General features: G+C 38.3%; 1 protein-coding gene across 2 annotated transcripts; it reads right to left on the reverse strand.

Annotated features, from left to right (window-relative positions):
• Positions 1–298: 298 nt before the first annotated feature.
• Positions 299–21,475, reverse strand: LOC114660158 (proteinase-activated receptor 3-like). 2 transcript variants are annotated; one of them, XM_028812662.2, is made up of 3 exons: positions 21,293–21,473; positions 19,207–19,266; positions 299–2,749 (listed from the first exon to the last, which is right to left on the reverse strand). In XM_028812662.2, exons 1-3 carry the CDS (start codon positions 21,381–21,383, stop codon positions 1,713–1,715), a joined length of 1,188 nt encoding a protein of 395 aa, XP_028668495.1. In that variant the 5' UTR covers positions 21,384–21,473; the 3' UTR covers positions 299–1,712. The 2 variants fall into 2 exon arrangements, with proteins under 2 accessions (XP_028668495.1, XP_028668497.1); XM_028812664.2 differs by lacking the exon at positions 19,207–19,266 and having other exon boundaries at positions 21,293–21,475.
• Positions 21,476–22,211: the final 736 nt, after the last annotated feature.

A 22,211-nucleotide genomic window follows, 5' to 3' on the forward strand; every position in this document is an offset into this window, starting at 1 on the left:
TAAAGCAGGTGTTGGTAAATTCCATATCCTCCAACTGCATTACCACCAACACTATGGTATGGTATGCCACTCAGCACGGCCATTGCATTTGCCATTGCCAGGCAACCTCAATTACTTACAGGTCACATTAACTTGTTTTGTTTTGTTTTGTTTTGTTCTGTCTACACTTGTAGTCTAAAGGTTTTTTTTCTTTATAATCTTGGGTTTATGGCCTTTGCTTAGGACTTTCAGATTTGTTATCTGATTAATCTTCTTGCCCTTGGTAAAACACTGTGTTTCTTCAAAACTTGTCAGCCCATTTTATTTTGGAATTAACAGCTACTAACCTTTACTATTATGCCACTATCTCCATATCTTCTAGACACCCATTTCACTAAATCTAAGTTCCTATGTTTAGAGCTTTTCATATACAAATACTGCAAAAAGTACATTATGTTCTAGTCTATGTTCCTTCCATTAAATCTGTTTTATCTTACAGTATGAACCAATCAAAAGTAATAGAAATATAGATAGGAGACAGAAAATAAAAGCTGTTCAGATGTTAATTTGTTTAAGCTAAAACCTGCCAATATCTGTCACTGACAAATGGAAGGCGGTGCAGTGGCTATGATAGAAGAGTAGCATGACAGTCACTCGTCCCGTCTCTGCTGTAATGTTCAGTAAATTCACCCTTTTCTATATTTACTGTATTTCTCTTAATTTAAAGTCCCTTTGAATGACTAGCAGCATAAGCAGGTACAAAATAACTTATTGAAATCTTAACAGTTATCTTTCTTTATCTCGCTTTCTTTCTATTTTTTGACAACACTGAATTTGACTTTACAATACAACATAGAAGAATAATAACAAAGCATTTAAAAATGAGTAACTCTGGATTGTAAATCTAGATAACATTTCTTCTTTAGGCTATCCTAAAGGTCAAATTGACATGACAACACTGAACAACATTTCCATTTATCTTTTTTAGCATCATATTGCTAATAAATACAGTGTTACCTTTTCACCTCTGCAATGTGGGCATACAAAACAGCAGCTAAATAAAGCAGTACACAAACACTAATGATAGACCATTGCATGAGCCCGCTGGTGATGCATATTACCCTTTTTTGTTTCCTCAGTAGACTGGGAGGAAATGAAGAAAGCTGAACAGCATGGTAAACTGAAGATAGCAAGTTAGTTTCACACTTGCTTTTTAGTTCCTATATTTGGTCATAAAGCAAATTAACTGCTAACTGGGAGAATTGCCCTTGTTTTACTCACCATCACTTCTCATAATGCTCTCACCCAATAGGTTATTCTTTTAAAATATACATTAAAAGAACGATTCTGCAGCACGGTATTCTGCTGTGTAAATGAATTAACAACTGAAATTAACCATAAGCTGAATGTTGAATAAATTGTGTTTAGATGAGATCCTTCATTCAGATGAGTTAGGGGGCTGTCATTCCTCTTGAGCTTCTCTTTCTTACAAGTACAGTACTAATAAATTAATATTTCAGTCCATATTCCATTTTTTATTTTTAATGTATATTATTGTTACATCTTCAAAAACTGTCATTTTTATCCTTCTTTACGCACTGAAGACTCCAGTAGTTGACCAACGTCTTGCTTCATCTGCAGGACATCTGTTCGTATCAGTATCCATCACCTATCAAATATGTACACAATCATTTTACAAATGCAGTCAGCTCCTCACCTTAGTACTAACATCCTCAAGCTGGGAATCGCTTGCATGTATCTAAAGATGACACTATGGTTCCTTTAGACTTTAATTGTGATGAGCTGGTAGCTTGGTCTGTTACCTTGTACGACTTTTTGCTACACTTGAAAGCAGATCTAACCCTGGATCTGAACTCCTCTGATATGTAGTAGTAAATAAAAGGATCAAGGCAGCTGTTGAAGGAGCTGACAGCCAGGCTAAGCATATAAATATAGTACAAATAGTCACTGTTTTCATGTTCACTCTTATCTGAATAGTGAAGGATAAGAATAATGTTGCTGGGGGCAAAACACACAACAAACACCACCAGCACTAAAGCTGTAACCTTGGCTGCAAATACATATTTTTTTTGATTCCTGATTAAAGTTTGGAGAACTGAACCATAACAGAACAACATGATACACAAGGGCAGAACAAATCCCACAACAAAAATGCTTATGAAGTAAGGAAGCAAGAACACTTTTCCATTATTTGATAAGGCATCATGACAAGTGGTGATCTTCATATTGGTGATACTGTAGGTCTGTGTTATTATACAAAATGGGATCACAGAACCAATCACAGCAACCCACAGCACAAGGCAGACATAGCCAGCCATTTTCTGGCTTCTGAAAACTTTAGATGCAAATGGATGGACAAGGGCAATGTATCTGTCAATGCTGATGCACGTTAGACAAAGAACTGAAGCATACATGTTTCCATAAAAAGAAGCAGTGACCAGCCGGCACATGAGTTCTCCAAAGATCCAGTTGTTCCCTGAGAAGTGATAAATAATCTTAAATGGCAGCATCAGGATCAGAAGGATGTCAGCAACTGTCAGACTGACCAGGAAAGTGGTCGATGGCATCCTTTTGGTTTTTCTTACTAGGATCCATAGAGCCAAGATGTTGGCAGGCAATCCAGAAATGAAAACGATGAGGTACAGAGAAGGAATTAACACTGTGGTGTATTTCGAAGTCAGAGATTGCACTGTAGTGTTGCCCACAGTTGTATCGTTGCAGTTCTCAGTTACTCTAAAGGTGCGAGCTCCTTAAATGAGAAAGAAGATAAAAAGAAAAGGGTAAGCAAAACAAAAAGTAATATAGCATAGATAAGTTTTTTTAATCAAATAAAGAGCCTCGAGTGGAGTTTTGGCATATTGGCTGAGGTGGGCATCATAAAAAGTAACCATAAAAAAAAATTATATTTTTTTAGAGTCACAACCATACTAGATAGAGCAGAGGGGTGGCTTTGAGGCTGGGGATCTGCACTGGTAATCTGAAGGTTGCCGGTTCAAATCCTGTAAAAATGCCACAAGTGTCTCTACTCCGTTGGGCTATTGAGCAAGGCCCTTAACCTGCAATTGCTTTGTCCTGGGCATGATGTTAATCTGCAAGCAGGTCCTCCAATTTACAGGGAAAAACTTGGGGGTTGGTGGCAGAATCAGCACACCTTCCACTGTATAAACCTTACACTGCTTCGGTTTGGTGCCGAGTTGTCACCCACTGCACTCGGGTCCCAATCCAGGTGGTTCGGTGTGTGGTGGGCATGGCAATGCGCTATCAGCACATGCTCCCAACAACCATACTGCTATATATTTACATCATAATCCCAAGTCAAAAATCAAATTATTTGTAATATGAACTTACAATATAAACTAAATGTTCAAAGACATACAGGTTAGGTGCATTGGTGATTCTAAATTGTCCCTAGTGTGCGCTTGGTGTGTGGGTGTACCCTGCGGTGGGCTTGCGCCCTGCCTGGGATTTGTTCCTGCCTTGCACTCTGTGCTGGCTGGAGCTGTGACCCTGTGTTAGGATTTAGTGGGTTGGACAATGACTGATTGACGTACATTAACACAAAACTTTGAAATTACAAAGAAATACACAATTACTGTGAACAATATTTAAATAATACAAAACTTTGTTTATTTACTTTTTGTATTTGTAGCAAAATGAGTACAGTACTGTCTTATTTTTTAAGCAGAATGTATGCATGGTGTTAACATTTAAGTACATTCTGGAACTGGGTTAATCATTTTGATAGCTGGAACTATCAGCTAACAGTAGGAGTTCAAATGTTTTGGTTTTTAATTTTTTTACAATATCAAAGAGACGGATCTCATTTTTGCTTACTAAATATTTTTTAACAGCGACATGTGCAAGCATGTTTGTACAAGTGGAAAATTTAGTCATAAACCACAGACGCATGCACACTGCCATTTCAATAGCTTGGACTCATTGTTGAGGATCTGTTTTCTGGTGGGAGCTGCTATTGGGTGTATAGAAGAGGAAAACAAAATCTGCAGGGGTTCCAAGCCCCAAGGGTGTCCATCATGCCACCCTAATGTAAAAAATAAGAGCAACTCCCATCAGTTTATAAACGAGCTCAACCATAAGCTGAAACAGATGTCTTGCTTCTAGAAGAGGCAGAAAATTCATCACACTCTTAGCATTACCTGTAATATAATGAGTACAAGGATATTCATTCTATTCTAGGTCAAATTATGAATCAATTGGAAGAGTTCCACAACTTTAGAAATGGCTCTATAAAAATAATTAAGCAGAGCTCTTCTCCTCAAAGCCTGATGTAAGCCGCTTGTATTCTGTAGCTGCAGGCCCACAAGCCAAGAGGAGGTACACATGTAGGAACAAAGCAAGTACATCCACAGTATTTGTCTCCATTTGGAATCCCAAAATACACGAAGGTTTTGAGGTAATAAAAATAAATAGCATTCTGTAATGATATGATCAACCCTGAGGACAGTGGCAAAGTTCTAAGAGGAGATTCCAGTCCCTATATTAAGTAATAAACTAAAGTCAAAATGTAGTATAGTAATCTGTCACTGAGAATTGTGGTCAACATCATATTGTAGGTCCAGCACATGATTACGTGAATCCCACACCTAAGAAAAAAAGGGAGAGGGAGGTCAGGGTCTTCTTTGAGGCAAGGAACTTTTTAACTAGTCGATATCCCCTGTGTGGCTGGGGGATGCTAGGGTACAGTAGTCCCACTTACATAATATGCCTTGTGTGTCCTTTATTCATGGCAACAATAGGCAATAAGAAGCATTTGGTTCTTTAAGTGGAAGCAAGAAACTGTTCAGTCCAAAGAAGGAGTGCTTTGTTAATTTTGAGACCCTTCAAGGGACTTTGGCAAATATTCAAAAGTCAAGCTTAGCCTGAAGTTGGAATATCTGCTCCCTACCAGAAGTAGTGGTTAGCAAGTTTCCATTGAAATGGAAGTTGAGCAGGTAGTCAGGGATTAGAGATAAGTGGGAAAATGGTTTAGACATTTGAGAACAAACTTTGTGCATACATCTATGAGTTGTCAAAGGAGGCTGGGCGTCAGACCCGGCCGGGATGCCTGGAAGGACCAGGTGAGTCGGGTGCAGGAGCAGGACGAAGCTCCTGGAGAGAGAGAAGGAGGCACCTGGAGTTCATCCGGGTGAGGATAAAAGTGGCCGCCTCCCGCCTATCAATGAGCTGGAGTTGGGAGCAGGACGAAGCTCCTGGAGAGAGAGAAGGAGGCCCAGGGACAGTGAGAGAAAGGCCCAGGAGAAAGGTGACTGGAGCTAGTGGCACAGTGTGTTGTGCGGGACAGTGTTGTGTTGGAGAAAAGAGCAGAAAATAAAGCATGTCTTTTATAAAGATGCGGTGTCTATCTGATGGTTTCCGGGCAAATATCACAGAGTCCTCACACACTCAAATGAAAATAAAAATAGTTGTAATGTTTTGGGCCTGGGGAAACATAGTGGACAACACAAACAAAAGTACACCATCCTTTAAGCCATTCAGTTATTTATAAAAACAGAATAGGCTCCAGTTAGATTTGGCCCATTTGAAATGCTATCTTCTTTATACTAAACACATTCAGATTTTGCTTGCACAGTAGTTATTTTTGCTGCCTTTCCCCACTTATTCTGATTTTCTCTTACACCCCAAAGACATGCAGGTTGGGTTGATTATAAACTCCAAATTGGGTGTGAGGATGTCAGTTTGCCTATTGCCCTGATTTCTGCCCAGTGTTAGTGGCACACATTCTGCCCACTTGGGTTTCTATAGTGGGCACGCTGCATATGGAATATATTGTAGATTGGCAGATGGACCAGGCTGAGCCTCTGCCCACTCCACTTTCAGCCATACTGGGATAACGGGCTAAAGAAATGGGTGCAGAAGGTCACTGATGGTGTCTCTCTTGCAGTACGCTACATTACTGACTCATATATCTTCTTCTTTAGATACCTTTAAATGAGGTCACACAGGATATGTAATTGAATGGTAGTCCAGAAGTTACTAAGACTGCATCATTTCTACAGTGACTGGGGTTTGAATACCAGTACAGTCTTCCTGGGCTTTGCATTTTCTTCCCTCCCCATCTGGTTCCCTCCCAGATCACAAATATGTGGATTGAGTACTTTTGTAATTTTACAGTGGACCTTTATTAGTGTGTGTGTGGATTTATGTGCCCTAGGATGGCCTGGTATCTCACCCCGGGATTGGTTCCTGCAATGCATTTCATAATTGAATATGTAGGTTCAGTAAGTCAATGAAGTAATGTTCATGTATTGTACACTGCAACTATATAAACACTATGCTGGCCAGTGCAATCCCTGGTGTCACTTCACACTGATAGTATAGTACACTTAGGTGTCCTCATTCTACCTGTTTTAATCTACCCTGGTCTTGGTATAACCAATTCATTTAATCCTTTCTATCTAGTACTAGCAAAATACACATGCTTTGCAGCAGAGAAATAGTGTGTTAAAGAAGTTATGAAAAAGAAAACATTTTAAAAATAACGTAACATGATTGTCAGTGTAATTGTCGTAGGCTTATTTTAGTATTGAGAGTGAATTTGATGATTGTGAAGAGTTTAATTTATGATTGTAAATGCTGTGTATGAGAAATGCACATTTTAGGATGTAAGGATCTCTTTGTAAAAGACATCTGCAGTTCTTCCCTCAGGCTGTAAAATGACCAAGCTGTCTGCTGAGCTTACTCTTCAGCATGCACAGTTGGCCATGTGAGAAGCCATCTTGTGTCAAGTCAATGTCAACCTTTTTTAGAGTCTGGCCCTGTGACTTATTTATTGTCATAGCGAAGCAGACCGTTACTGGAAATTGGAGGTGCTTGAATTGGAATCAGTATGGGTGAGTTTTAGAGGTAGACTGAAAGAAGAATGAGCAGTCCTTCTACCCTTGAAGCGTTGGAGTAAAGAAGATGGGAGCAGTGAGCACGACGAACAGCTGAGGAAAGTAAGGAAGCGAGTGAGGAGGCACATGAGTGCAGGATGACGTTAATGTATATAGGCCATGTGGTAGGTGAGTGGTCAGCGGCCGTGCAGAAAAAAGGAAGGGGGACCAGGGGCGGCCCTTGTGCGTCTCTGCCGTGAAATAAATCCTCTGTTAATGGAAATAAGGAATGAAACCGCCAAAAGGAGAGAGTTTCAAAAGTTCCTTACGGCATAATGGTGAGAACCGCCAAAAACAAGACGTTATTTTTGAAAGTTTGTTACGGGGCACGGCATGAAATGAAACATACTTAACGTTTGTAAGTACAGTGTAAAGGATGAGCATAGGAAATTTGGGCTTTCCTATGTATATTGGAAGTTGTAGAAATAGTGAGGAGGAGTTTCCCCTATCTATATATACAGATTAGGGGGTACACCCGCTTCCCCCCTTGGGTGTTGCAATAGGACTTGAAACATACCTAACTTTTCTAAGTACACTGCAAGGAATGAGCATGCAAAATTCCAGCTTCCCAACAATATTGAAAGTGGGAGAATTAGTGTATAGATTACTTTTTCCAGGAAAAAGCATCCCATCCAGAAGTCTAGTCTGTTCTGCTCTCTTCATTTCTAGTTATGATCTCTTTCCCAGCTCCTGCAGTAAGACACTTATGGAAGCCTGCAGAACTGATCTGTGCTTACTGCTAATTCCTACAAGTACCATTTTTCCATTTTGAATGTACTTGCTGTCTCATGTTATTATGAGGACCCTCACTGAAGTTCTTCTTTTGGCATGAGATCACTGCCCTTCATTTTACTTTGACTTCTTCGAGATGAATGAGTCACATTATACGTAGCTGGTATGCTGAAAATTGCCTTTTGCTCCAGCGACATGGGAGTGGTCATTAGTCGAATGGTCGTAAGACGCATATATCGTAAGTCAACAACTACCTGATACTTTGGTTCCCTCCCACACACCCAAGACATGCAGGTTAGGTGGGTTGGTAATGCTAAATTAGCACTTGGTATATGCGTGTGTATGTGTGTGCATGTCTGTATCTGTGATGGACTGTCTCCCTGTCCAGTAGTGTGTACTATATGTGTGTGCATGTCTGTATCTGTGATGGACTGTCTCCCTGTCCAGTATTATCTAGGAGGTTTTGCTGGTTAAGAACTGAACTAACAACCATGTAATTTCAAACTTATTATCTCAATTTTTATGCTACAAGTCCTTGAGTGACCACTTTTAGAAGACACACTGAGCAGAAAATGAACAGCAAGTAGGCAACCAAATTGTGCTACATACCTCTGGTATTAATTTATCAAACATTTTCAGCATTCAGCATAATGAGCCAAAGCCACTATGGTGTACATATTTTTTTCATGTGATGCTGATCTGTGGTTGCCATAGGCTTTATTATCTGGTTGCAAGTGGTTGCCATAGGGTTATTATCTGGTTGCAAGTGGCACTTGTTTGATCTTCATCATGCACCTAATGCTACTGATGCTATTTTGAATATTGACCTGCAAGACTGACTGATAATACAAAAAAATTAAATGTTGTTAAAGAGTCAGAACCCAGCCACATTTTTTAACATTATTTTACCAGAACTTAAAGTACAAATGTTCACAAATTGTCTTTAGCGGTGGGTACCAAGAGATTATATTCATAAGAAAAATAAAAAGCAGTGGACATTCTTTCATGGAAAACACGGATGTTGGGAAAACAGGTATTTCTTGACGAGTCTTCAAAAGGTTGCGTACACATGCTGAAGTACACTTCAGATGCCTCATTTCACATAACAAGGTTAATAACCGTAAAAGAGAACTTTTTTTTAGAACTGCTTGGTGCAGCCACTTTCAGATTCTAAAGTGACTCTTTATCTGTTATTACAATGATGACTTCTCCCTGGTCAAGGTTACTGGATGTTGGAATCTTTGGGCATAAAGGCAGAATGTAACTTCATCGAGGCCACTCCCAAACATGTCCACAGACACATGCCCATTTTAGCCAGAACATAGATCTATTCTAATTCAGTGTTATTCTGGCATCATCTGCTATAAGGTACCAACCAACCCTGGATTGGACACACTATTTTAGTTTAAGGATAAAGTAAATTGTCTAGCTTCAATGATGAAATTTCTAACACATGGATGCAGTGTCATCTCAAGAGGATAACGGTACAACGCCATCCATCTCTTAGTGCCTTGCCTTGACTTCTGAGGCAAAAAAGAATGTCATCAATGGATGACCATAAGCTAAAATCTTAGATTTTAAGTAAGTGGACAACAAAAGAAGAGACTGCAGCTTGGTTTAAGTTTGCACTAGGGAGCAGTGAAGTGTTACATGTTCATCGGACATTTTCTGTGCAGAAATTCATTGCTTTTGTAGTTGCACCATCAATATCAATATTGGCTTGAGTGGACAGCTACATGGCTACAGAAGGTGGAAATGTATAAAGACTTGATTAAGAGGGGCATAATGAAAATCAGCTCTCTGCTTCTAGTGCTCCAAAGCAGTAGTCATTTCAGCCAGATTTCATGTGTTCCACAGTGGCTGTTTAAAAACAGCAGTCTAAATTCCACGAGAAATATCAAGAAAGACTGAAAAGTCTTGCAATTCTGTCTATTGAACGGGAGTTTGCACATCAATTGAGTTTTGTGGATGCAATTAATGAATTTGAAACTGAAAGTTAGGATGTTGATTATATAGAATTAAGTGCAGTACCTTAAGTGCAGTTATTAAGTGCAGAACCTGTAATTTCCAATATTTGTTTTACATGCTGTTAAAATGATAATTTTGTTGCATTTGGTTTGCAATGGTACTAAACACAAGCTGATATTCTTTTGGATTTGGCTTGAAATGCAAAAAAATACATAATTTTGCATTTGAGTTGAAATGCTACATGATATGTGTTGGTAACGTATTGCATTTGCTTTGTATTATTATACAGATGTGGACAAATTTGTTGGTACCCTTACAGCTCATTGAAAAAGTGCTACTGTATATGCCTCCTGAAAAGTGATTACATGAAAACCAGTTGTCCCATGTATGCCTACATGCCTCTGATGTCATCAAGTAAAGAAAATAAGTGTGAAAAGGGATAAATTATTGCTTATTCTATAAAATTATCCTAAAATGGTCTGGACACACTTGTTGGTACCCATAGTGATCATAAATAATTGGATTAGAGGGATTTTTCAAACTAGCTGTTTTCTTTAATTATGTGTCTCCATTCGTGCACTCAGTCATTCAGCCTATTTAACACTAGAATCCCTGAACCCTACGAAAAAACTTGCATTCCTGGCCCACCTTAAATTCCTTCACACCTCTCCATCAGCATTTTTTGTTTTGTAAATGTGTCGATCAGCACAAGCAGCAAGCAGCCTGCTCTACCATTCCCCCACCGCAGCAGAAAGGACAAAAATTTCTCCCAGCTCAAGTCATGTTTCTCTGGGAGTGAGGTGCCCTGGAGCTGTATTGGGTAAATAATATATCGATCGTTATTTGGAACACATATATTTCATGTGTGTTCCATGTCTACAATGATCTGTGTAAATGTAAGATGACAGGAAATATTGAACACATAACTAGAATAGAAACTTTTTTCATGTTCTACTAATAATATGCCAGATGCTGATGTGAAGTGTATAATGTGTGAAGGCTGAAGTGCAAATATCAAAAACTTTCATAAAAGACACAGATATAACAAAAGTGTACAGAGCACACATGACATATTATTTACCCTATACAATTCAAGGCACCTGACATCCAGATAAACAGACTTGAGCTGGGAGAAGTTTGTGTACGACTAAAGCTGCATCAGTGGGGGATGGGATAGCAGGCTGCCTACTGCCGGTGCTGATCGACACATTTGCAAAACAAAAGACGCTGATGAGGAGGTGTGAGGGAATTTAAGGTGGCAAGTTTTTTTTTTTTTTTACAAGTTTTTTCGTAGGCTTCAGGGATTCTAGATTTAAATGGAGAAAAGTAGTCCACTGCTGCCTTGTATCACTGTGTCCCACACTCAATACAGTCCAGACAGAATACAAAGGAGAGAGTTGTCTGAGGAATTCAGAAAGAAAATTATAGATAGGCATGTTAAAGGCAAAGGCTATATAAAAGACCATCTCCAAGTAACTTAATGTTTTTGTGACAATTTCAAATATGATTAAGAAGGTCTTCCGGACTGTAGCCAACCTCCCGGGACATGACCACAATAAGGAAAATTGACTCCAGAATGGAAAGAAGGCAGGTTTGACTATGTTTTTGGGCTGCTTTACTGCATCTGGCACGGGGGTTCCATGAGTCTGTGCAAGAAACAATGAAACCTCAAGACTATCAAGACTTTCTGGAGTAAAACATACTGCCCAGTCTTAAAAAGCTCTGCCTCAGTCACATGTCATGGATCCTCCAACAGTAACACACAGCTAAAAGCACTCAAGAATGGCTAAGAACCAAACATTGGATTATTCTGAAATGACCTTCTATGAGCCCTGATTTGAATCCTACCAAACATATATTGAAAAAACTAAAACATGCAGTCTAGAAAAGGTACCCTTCAAACCTGACACAGCTGGAACAGTTTACTTGGGAAGAGTGGGCCGAACTACCTGTTGACAGGTGCAGAAGTCACACTGAGAGTTCCAGGAATCGCTTGTTTGCAGTGATTGCCTCGTAAGATTGTGCAACAAAGTATTTAGGTTAAGGGTCCAATCATTTTGTTCATGCCATTTTCATTTGTGTTAATGATTTGAAATATTCTGTTGAATCTAAACTGTAAAGCAAAGTCTGATTTTTGTTAAAAACAGAATACACAATGATGGATACCAATTACTTTTGTCAGTTTCAAGTTGTTTTAGAGATAATTGTGGGTTCTTCTTTTTTCATGGAGAGGTAACTGCAAATTTGACAACGTCTGTAAAATCTATGTTAGTAATGGTGTTGTTAAATGGCTAATATGTTATGAGACAGAGGCTGAGGCTGAGAAGGGGACCATTACTCCAGTTCTGTACTGAGCCCTGACCATATAATGGCACCCATGCTGGAACTACTAATATTATTAATGGACTTGACATGGAAAACAAAAAACTCTATAAACTAGAGATGTGCTTGTTTTAGATGGAAGTTGATACGAAGAAAGTCACAATCAGCCTCACAAGGGCTAAGGAAAGTTTTCATTGTTAAAAAGGTACAAATGCCTTACTTAAACAACGGCAACAGTAAAACAAAAAGATCATCAGATCAGCACAATAATATATTATACCCACCAACGCAGAATGTGTCTTAAATGAACAAAAAAGCCTTCAGGTGCACAATGAACTTTACAGACTGCTGGTAACAGCAGGTGAAAGATTATTCAGGAAGAGCAGATTTTGATTAAAATGTAGGGAAGAGACACTTCCTGAGTTTCATTCTGAACACAAAATTAATTACGGTAGTGAAAAAGTCACATACATCAGGGCAAAAAAATGTGTTCAGTTCAACTTTTAGTAGAAAAAATGTCTACTTATAAACATCATATCCTAAATTAATGTTTACACAGTATAGCCAGTTTAGAAAATGACTGCATAAACTTTGACAATAAACATTCTCCCTTTAAATACTGTGTGTGTTTAGGTAAGCAGTATGCAAAATGACTAGCTGGCTTTTTATTTTAAGAAACTGAAAATCTTTAACCAATGTTATAAATACATTATTTATTCCGTTTGTTCTTGTAGTAAATATTTATGAATACAGTCAGCATATATTCTGTTCTGACTTGTTCCACATTTCAAATGCTACTTTAGCTACTTCCTAGAGTGGGGTCATTTAGGGGATGGAATAAATGGATTAGTGACTAAGATTTGGCGTTACCAGACTGGGACAAGTGACAGTAACATCCAGGCTAACTGAACCTTCCTTACTTCTAGGCATGGAATTTTTTTCACTCTGGAACACATCTTGGCACATACTGCAGCTGATAGTGAGAAAAAAATTAAATTGTTTAACAAGGCCGACCACATAAATTCTAAATGTAATAAGCTATAAATGTTTTTTATTCCTCTTTATAATTTTCTTCCATATTGCAAAGACATGTGGGTTAGAGTAACTAGTGACTTTAAATTACACCTATATGACAGAATGAAGGTGAGTGTGTGAGCATTATTATGGATTTAATGCCTCAACCAGGCAGGCAGGCACTCGTCTAGTTCCCACCTTGCCCCCAATGCTGCCAAGACAGGCTCTTATGTGCTTGAATTTTGAAAAGTGAGCACAGAAGACAAATGGATGTTAAGGATGTACTTTAAATTATATTTGAGCTATTGATTTCAATATCCTAGTCTCACTTTAATCATTAGCCCACAAACCACAAGTTTTTATTTACTGGTAACAAGCTGTGCACTAATGTCCTCGTATGATTTAGCACTCAACAACAACATTTATTTATATAGCACGTTTTCATACAAACAATGTAGCTCAAAGTGCACTCACACTTTGTACGTGTTATGCATATTTCATTGCATCAGTATATTAGCCCAGAGAGTAACGGTGTCCCTGAGGGCAGCTTTCTCTTTTCATCACTGATGAACCTTGGTGTGATTCCAGATTGCGGTGCCATTTGTATTCCCTGTGTTTTTGAACGTTTATCTCTAAAGTCCGTCTGATAGGTACATTGATAAGTTGGATGAGTGATGTAGGTCTGTCTGTTCAGGTTTGGCTCAAGGGGGGCACCACCAAATAGATAAAATGCAGAACTGTCACTCTCCTCTCTTTCATTGAAATCATGTCAAAAGCCATGTCATTGACTTTCTAACTTTATCCTCTTCTCTGCTTTTTTGTGCTCCACTTTTCCTCTTTAACATCCCAACATTACCTTTTTTACCACCCACACTAAAGCTATGCCACATTAAGCTACTTTTCTAGTGATTTTCATAGCCTTCATTTGCATAATTTTAGCAGTTGGTGGCATAAAGTCTATCACGTAATGTGACATTCCCAGCAACTCACTCCAACTGGTCTGCCACTCACTCCATTCAAACCGAACAGGTTTGGTTTTGCCTTTAGTTGTAGGGAAGGGTTTTGTTTGCATGAGACCTGAAAAGCAATTAATGCTCATCCAGAAGTACAAATCATAGGTGTTTTGGACCACACAAACAGAAGAGAAGTTTGTCTGTCTGATGTATTCTGTTTTATGTACCACGAAAAATGGAAAAAAATAAAACAGCCAAGCATGTGTCTAAACTCACAGCTCTGTCAGGCTGTACATTATTTCCTGCCACAAAAATGGGTGAGCACTGCTATGCAAGAAGGTCGGCACTCAGTCAGTAAATGAGGCTTAGTCAGTGATTTTCAGTCATTTAAATTGACATGGTCCAACAACAAGATCAGTAACTGAGGTTATTCTGACATACCCCACAACGAGAAGTTACATAATATGATATCGGATTTAATCATTGAGCTCCATAAGGAGGAAATTTAGTCATGACTTGAACCTCCCACATGGAGACACCCATATGAACACTAGCAGTATTAGATTATGAGTTACATGTGTTAAAAATAGATTGAAACGCATTACTGATCAGATTCTACAGTCATTTTTGGAAGGAGAAATAAGAAGATTGATCATAAAAGGTAACTGGCCAAGGTCAAAACTGTTAAGACAACATTTGGCAGCACAGCCTAGAACATCATAGTGAGAAAGTCAGAAACCAAAAATGCTGAATGGAGCCAAAGCCAAAGCCATTAGATGTAAATCTTCATCAAGGAGCTGAAGAAAGCTTAAAAGCAGAGATTCTTTTAAATTCAGTACTCAAACAAAAACACAAGATACTAGATTGTATTCATGCATGCAACACATGATCACGTACCTAACTACAGATGCTCAAGACAGGGGTATTTACTTTTAAACACTTAAACACTATTAAAATTTGTTAGATTCAAAAAGCAAAGTGACAACCATTCTTGACCTCTAAAACCACCCCTGAAGTAAGAGGCCAAGGAGACACTAAAAAAGTTAAAAATAAACTACAGGTTATGACAGATCTGTAGTATCCATTCAGAAATGGAATCAATTCATGACTGAAAATGAGTTAGAATGCAGGGGGATCTTCAGACACCTAAAACAATAGCAAACATTAATTAACACTGTATATACGGTGTCTTTGGAATTTATCTGAGGATTCCCATAAAAATCAATAACCATTTTTAAACTGATAATAAGTAAAGAAGTGGTGGCAGATTTAAAAAAAAACAAAAAAACATACTCTTAGCAATGCCACAAGGCAATGTAAAGCATCTAAGGATGAAATCTAACCTACACCATATAATCCAACTGTATGAGGCATTGTCTTTAACCCTTAAAAATAATATTTTCCTTTCATTCATACTCTATGTTTGGATACCAGGAATTTTCCGAAGCATATTTAATTATTGTAATGACTTTTGTTTTTTTCCATTGCAGGAAATAAAAGGTCATTTAGCTGGACTCATTAATATACAACTATGTGCCAATCAAACCATACAGTCACAATGAGAATGAGGTATAATGAATTTAGCTGGCTCTATCACAATCTAACAGTAGCCCGATAATAGAATTTCAGTAGGCTACTTCCTGTAATTTTTCTCCTCATGTTAACAAATTTCTAATTCAGATTTTGCTTATTAAGTACTACATCTGAATTTAATTGACATTGTTTTTTGAAAAAGAAAATAACAAACCGTTTGAAATCTCACTGGCAAAGTTGCAATACACCTGTGTTTTCAATAACGTCTCACAATTTCCACTGATTTGTTTTAATTTCCAGCTTGGTGTTGCACTGAAATATAAATAATACTTTATATTTCAGTATGTAATTTCCTAGATAATAATTATGGTTGTCTATGGGGAACACTGCAAACACAACTGTGTTCAACAGTGACACCTTCTCAAATTATTTTACTATTTCAATTTTGCTTTGATAGCAGTAACACCAACTTGTTTACTTTGTATATTTTCCTCATCTTTACCTCTAATGGCCGCCACTAATGGCACATGGATCCCCAACATAAGTTAATGAAACATCCGCAGACTATGTGCATGGGTAGGATGTTACTGTCATGCTGCATCAGGAAATTATTTCTGTTTCGTAAAGTAATCCCAGTTAATGTACTGCGAACGGGACAGAATGAGTGCATCAACATCTCACTCCTCCTGATGCTTTAAGCTGTTAATATGTAAGTTAAATTATCTTCCTTAAAAGTATGCTATGTGTACATTTTCTAACTTGTTGTATTTTGCAGTGTATTTCAAATGTGGCATATTAACTTGGCTTTACAAATATTAGCCAACAGAAAACTCACATGTGTTTCTTAAACTGATATATTTTCTAGAAAAAAATCACACTCTGGCACAGCACTACCTATAAACCTATTAGCCTAGTATATAAGGCAGATTGAAGCATACAAATTTTTCATGGAGCTACAATGGACATTCAAAAAGTTTCCTCACATTTTTTTAACTCTGTTAATTTCTAAAACAAATGATATCACTTATCTACATAGTTTGCGATAAAATTTTCCCAGCATCATACCAACTTTTTAATGCCCAACTGCTACTCCCAGTTTCACCTTTTCCAACGAAAATATAAAAGTGCTGAAATGTTTTGAAATTTGACTTTACAATATCTAATTTAACAAAACAAACAGAAATGCCATTTCTATCTATGAAAAAATACACCCTTATTGCCCCCTTTGGCACATTATTAAAGTACCTCAAGTAGGCATTTCCTATTGACATTGACAGGGAGAAAGGCAGATTTGTTTTCAACTGGAGAAAGGCAGATTTGTTTTTAACTGTGTGATGTTTGAGGGGTGTGCACTGCCCATTTCAAATCACCCCCACAGCATCTCGATAAGATTCAGATCTAGGCTTTGACTTTCTTCATGGCCATTCCTTAGTGGATTTACTGGTATGTTTAGGGTCATTATCATGTTGCAAGATTCACTTTCAGCTGAGCCTCAATCTTCTGACAGATGGTCTCACTTCATCCTCAACTAACCTCTGGTACAATGAAGGATTCATAGTGTACTCTGTGATGGTACGTTTCACAGGCCCTGATGTGGCAAAGTATCCCTAAACCATAATGCTTCTATCAAGATGTATTAGAGTTGTTTTTTACCAAACATGTTTTCTGGTACTGTGGCCAATTAACTATCTCTAGCCTCATGTCTAGAGTATATTCTTCCAGAAGTCCTGGTCTTCGCCTAAGTGTTCATGGGCAAACTTTAGTCTTTCTCTGATGGTCTTTCTGGACAGGAATGGTTTCCTTTATTAGATTTAGATATAATTTGTGCAGCCAGTTCTTAATGGTAGAGTCGTGCAGTTTGACATCAACAGAGGCAGAAGCTACCTATAGGTCCCATGATGAAATTTTGGTGTTCTTTGATATGTCATTCAGCATCTTGCATTCTGCGGTTGGGTTGAACTTGCAGAGGCAGCCTGGCCTGGACAAGTTGACAGTTGTTTGAAATGTTCTTCATTTAAAGAAAATTTTCTGGACAATAGAATGGTTCATTTTCAATTGTTAAGATTTTTTAAAATTTCTTTCCAGACTCATTCATAATCATCTATAGCCTTTTTTCTGAAGGCCTCTGAGACCTCTATCACTCTAGGCTGGATGATAACACACACTTCAGCTTCAAAGAGAAAACCAGGCTAAATGTCTGAGGTTTAAAAATACAGGTTCAGACAAGATCATCTCTAATAATGTTGTAATCATGTGTACATAATCTGATTCTACTGTTAGGTATTTAAGGTAGTGACAAATGTAGGGATGTACTTTTTCTACATGCAAAATTTGTATTTTTGTTTATTTAAATTATACACGGCTCTACAAAATGCAAATGTCACATGATGTTTGATATATTTTATCGCCTTTATGTATAGATACTGTTTAAATTACAATATGACCACATATGCTAAAATAAAAAAAACATTTCTTAGGGTGTATTTCACTTGTCTTCTTAGATATTTGTTACAATATATCAAGGGAAATACTGTATATGTTTCCATTTATTTATCAGATAAAATACATATTTGAACTACATATACAGCATGGAGCATTTATTTTGAAAGATATATTCACACAAGTGCATAGCTCGAAACTGTTTAAGAGTAAATTTAACACAAAAGTCATAAAATATATATTGTGGTAAAAACAGTGTGAGTCCTAAGGACTTAAAACCCGCTTCAGATAGCTTTAATCTTCAGTGGTGTGTCTGTGTGGGTGTGCAATTTTTCACAATTGCCTGGGTGTGTGTTTATCTGATCATCTGATGTGAATATCTCTGTACAATTATACTGGTTTGTCATTTTGTAGGTGTGATTGTCTCAGGGTTAGGTGTGTATGATCTTCAGAGTAGAGTATATTTGTGTTTGTATGACAGCGATTGTAAAGGATGTTTATGTATAACTGTGCATGTCTCTGTATATGTGTGTGGGGTTTTTCAGTTTCTAACTAAGGATGTGTGTCTGAAAGAGCTTTTCTGGGTTGCGTATATGTCATCCTGTGGGTGTATGTTTGTGAATTCTGTCTGTGACAGAGGGTGTGTGTACAGGGGAATTTTTTATTTGTGTTAGATTGTTTGCCTGTTTGTGGTGTGTGTATCATTCTCTCTCTGTGTGTGTGAGAGAGAATTTGCTTTGTTGTAGCAAACTGATTTATGCCTGTTTCTGTCAAAAAAGACTCCTACGAGTGTGACCAGAAGAAAATGGCTTCAGAAAATTGATGGATGTAATGTTTCTATTAGTGAGAATAACTGGCCTATAATTTTTATTGCATCATCGCAGATGTTTTTATTTGCTACTTGAGCAAACAAGACCTTTGCTGCTTTTTTAGTAAATGTTGGTTTGTGTGTACCCATGCTTTAAATCACCTTTCCAGCAGAAGCATGCTGAATATTAAATATTTAAATTTCATCTAAAAACTAAAACAAGGAACAACTTCCAAAGCGTACAGTCACAGAAAAAGAAGGTTCTACATAGACAATGACAAGACCAAGATGTAAATGTAGATCCCTGGAGAGTCAAAGTAACAAGGTTAATTACTGCACAATGATACCTCCCACTTTAAACATGCTAAATAAAAAAGACTGAATGACTGATAGGGTGATCAGCTATGTTCACATTAAAGATCCTGGAGTATCCTTAACAAAAACAACACTTTTTAAAAGTTAGTTTATATTTAGAGAAGAATGTTAATGTAGTATAGGATTCATTTAGGCTTGTGTCCAATGCATCTGACCATGGTTTCCTCACCTATGCTTTGTTCCTGCCTTGGTCCCTTGCAGCAAGGAGAGCCTCCAGCTCCACACGACCCTGTAATGAAAACAAAAACAGAGTTTTAAAAAACAGAAGGATGGATGATATAATTCAGTCTGCACTTGACTGTCATCCAGTCCATATGTACAGTATACTGTATCCATCCATTCATTTTCCAACCCGCTGAATCCGAACACAGGGTCACGGGGGTCTGCTGGAGTCAATCCCAGCCAACACAGGGCACAAGGCAGGAACCAATCAGGGTGCCAACCCACCGCAGGACACACACAAACACACCCACACACCAAGCACACACTAGGGCCAATTTAGAATCGCCAATCCACCTAACCTGCATGTCTTTGGACTGTGGGAGGAAACCCACGGGGAGAACATGCAAACTCCACGCAGGGAAGACCCGGAAAGCGAACCCAGGGCTCCTTACTGCAAGGCAGCAGCGCAACCACTGCGCCACCGTGCCGCCCAGTATACTGTATATTACACACATATATACTAATTTTATATATAATATATAGATACTTATTTATTCATTTCTTCTTGTACGTGTGTGTGTTTCTGCAGTATTTTCTGTCCTCGAGTTTTGTCCTTCTGCGTCAATTCACCCCTCAGTTAAATTAACTAATTTCTCAATATTTATTAATGATAATCTCCCTCGCATTTTCCTCCAGTAGCCTACTCGGTCTGTAGGCATATTCTGCTCCGCTGATCTTCTAGTCCTAAAATATGATGCGCCGCTCTCGAGCTAACGGCATTCGCTGGCATAACGTTACCAGAAACAAACAAATCATTCGGCTTAAATTGTGTTGCAAATTGAACATTAACAGGTAAGGCGCTGTGTTTTTCGATGTTTAGTGATTTGTCCTTTCTTTATAGATATGCAGGTAAAAAACATTAATGACAGTCCCACGTTACTTTACACATTTTCTGTAGAATCAAAACACTTGAACAAGATTGACGTGTGCCTTTCGGGAGAGTCTCTTAATGTTTAGCAACAAACAAAACCCTGCTGCTTCGCCATGAAGCGAAAATGTCACATACAACGAAAGTTTGTGACATAACAGTCGCTGGTATTACACTTTTATTTTTAAAATTAATTTTATAAAAGTAATAAAATAGGGAAAAATAGAGCCCCGTACCCCTCAACCCCGAGTCACCATCGATTTTCGCAAAACGTTTTACTGGCCGGACATCCCCATCAGTCCAGAAAATGAATGGATGGGATGATTTTATTCGCGCTGTTGGCTTTTGAGTCTTTTGCTGTCGGAACAAGCACACATTCCGCTTTGAGCCAGAGATCGGTCAAGGAAGTTCAACAGATGGACAAATGTAATAATGCAGTTTCCAATGTACTGGCGTTCAGTCCTACTTTTTGCCCAGCGATTTCAAAACCGACTCTTGCTCACGATCACCATTAAGTAAAATAGCAAAATAACTGGATGTACAATTTCATATATCGAAAATATGTTAGCTCGGTGTTTACATTTCGCATTAAAGGTGAAACTCTAAAGTCTTTTTAGTGTGTTAAAGCTTACGGAAAAACGATGCAAAGATCTTTATTATAACTAACATTTTCAAATCCCCTAATCCAGTTAAATTTGGCGATAAAGGCTCAAAGTGACGAAAGAAGCAGCCAGTTAATAAAATGTGACATGCCCTCATATGATCGAAACGTAGCTTCAAAGTGGAGGTGTTCTCATTTTTGACTGTATGACATGGAGAAGCAGAAGTGTATCCGATTCCTAACTGTAAAGCTCATGCATGTAGCAGCCTACAGTTCACGACGCCAGTGTCGTTTATCACTTTGCAAGCTGAAACATTTGAATATAATCATAATAATATATTAAATTTATATAGCCCCTTTCCCTAGCTACAATATTGAAGGAATCTTTATTTTAAATTCTTAACCATGGGTGTTTTAAGTCTGCTCATTCTGTGAAACTTTTCGTCAAAGCAAGGAGGCTTAACTGATGCTATCAGTTGCACTTCGCAGGAGAAAGAAAAAAACAAAACGGGTAAGTGTTATGTCACAAGAGAGGTGAACACAAAGCAAATGAAACTCACTTACTAGGTCTGTTGACGTTCAGCTCGGTACATGAGACATGCTGAAATAACATTACTGCACACAGTAAGCCTGTCATAACGCCAGCCAAAGACATGTCTGCTGCGTTAGAATCCTCTCTGCTCCGGTGAGAAAATGAATCTCCAATTTTTTTTTCATTCTCTTATCGTTAAGTCTGACAAACAGGAAGTCAGCGCCGCTCTGACCACACGCACGCAATTGTTCTGGACCTGTACATTTTTTTCATGTTTTTACTGTGGTCTCTTTAAAGAACACTTGACACAGATATAATTATTGCTTTAGTCTTGTGTAGTGTTTCTGTTTAAAAACACGCTAATTTTAATGATAATGCTCAGATATAGATATTGTAGCGACTAGGGAGGGTGAGACACAAAACAAGTGCTGGAAAACGTGGTGCTCCAAAAATGCTGAGTTTATTAAACAAGACTGGACAGAACAGCCATAAAAAAACCTTCCGCTCCTTTCTTTTTTTTAGGGTCCTACACACACCCCCACCACACCCCCTCCTTCCTGTCTCCACCTTCCCCCTGCGCATGCACCTTCTATCTTTCTATGTAGTTATAAAAAAACACGAAGCCTTCCCTAAACAGAAAACATTAATTACAGTACGTCACACTGCCCCCCCCCCCAGTCCCTCGCCCCGAGGGATCACAAAATCCAATAAACGTCTTGGTAGCCTTCTTCTGCGTCTGGGCCGTGGAGGGACATGTTCCTGAGATCCAGATCTGCCATCATTATGCTCCCCTGAACCGGTGCTTTCAATTGGAATAGGGATGGGAGTCAATGGTGGGGCATCTTCGGGATCCATGTTTGAAGGAGAAACTAAATGGGCACCTAAATATGGTGCAAGCCGATCTCGATGGAGAACAAGTTTCTTCCCTTCTGGTGCAATTTGTACACGATA

This window comes from Erpetoichthys calabaricus, chromosome 11, assembly GCF_900747795.2.
Source record: "Erpetoichthys calabaricus chromosome 11, fErpCal1.3, whole genome shotgun sequence".
NCBI classification, from domain to species: Eukaryota; Metazoa; Chordata; class Cladistia; order Polypteriformes; family Polypteridae; genus Erpetoichthys; species Erpetoichthys calabaricus.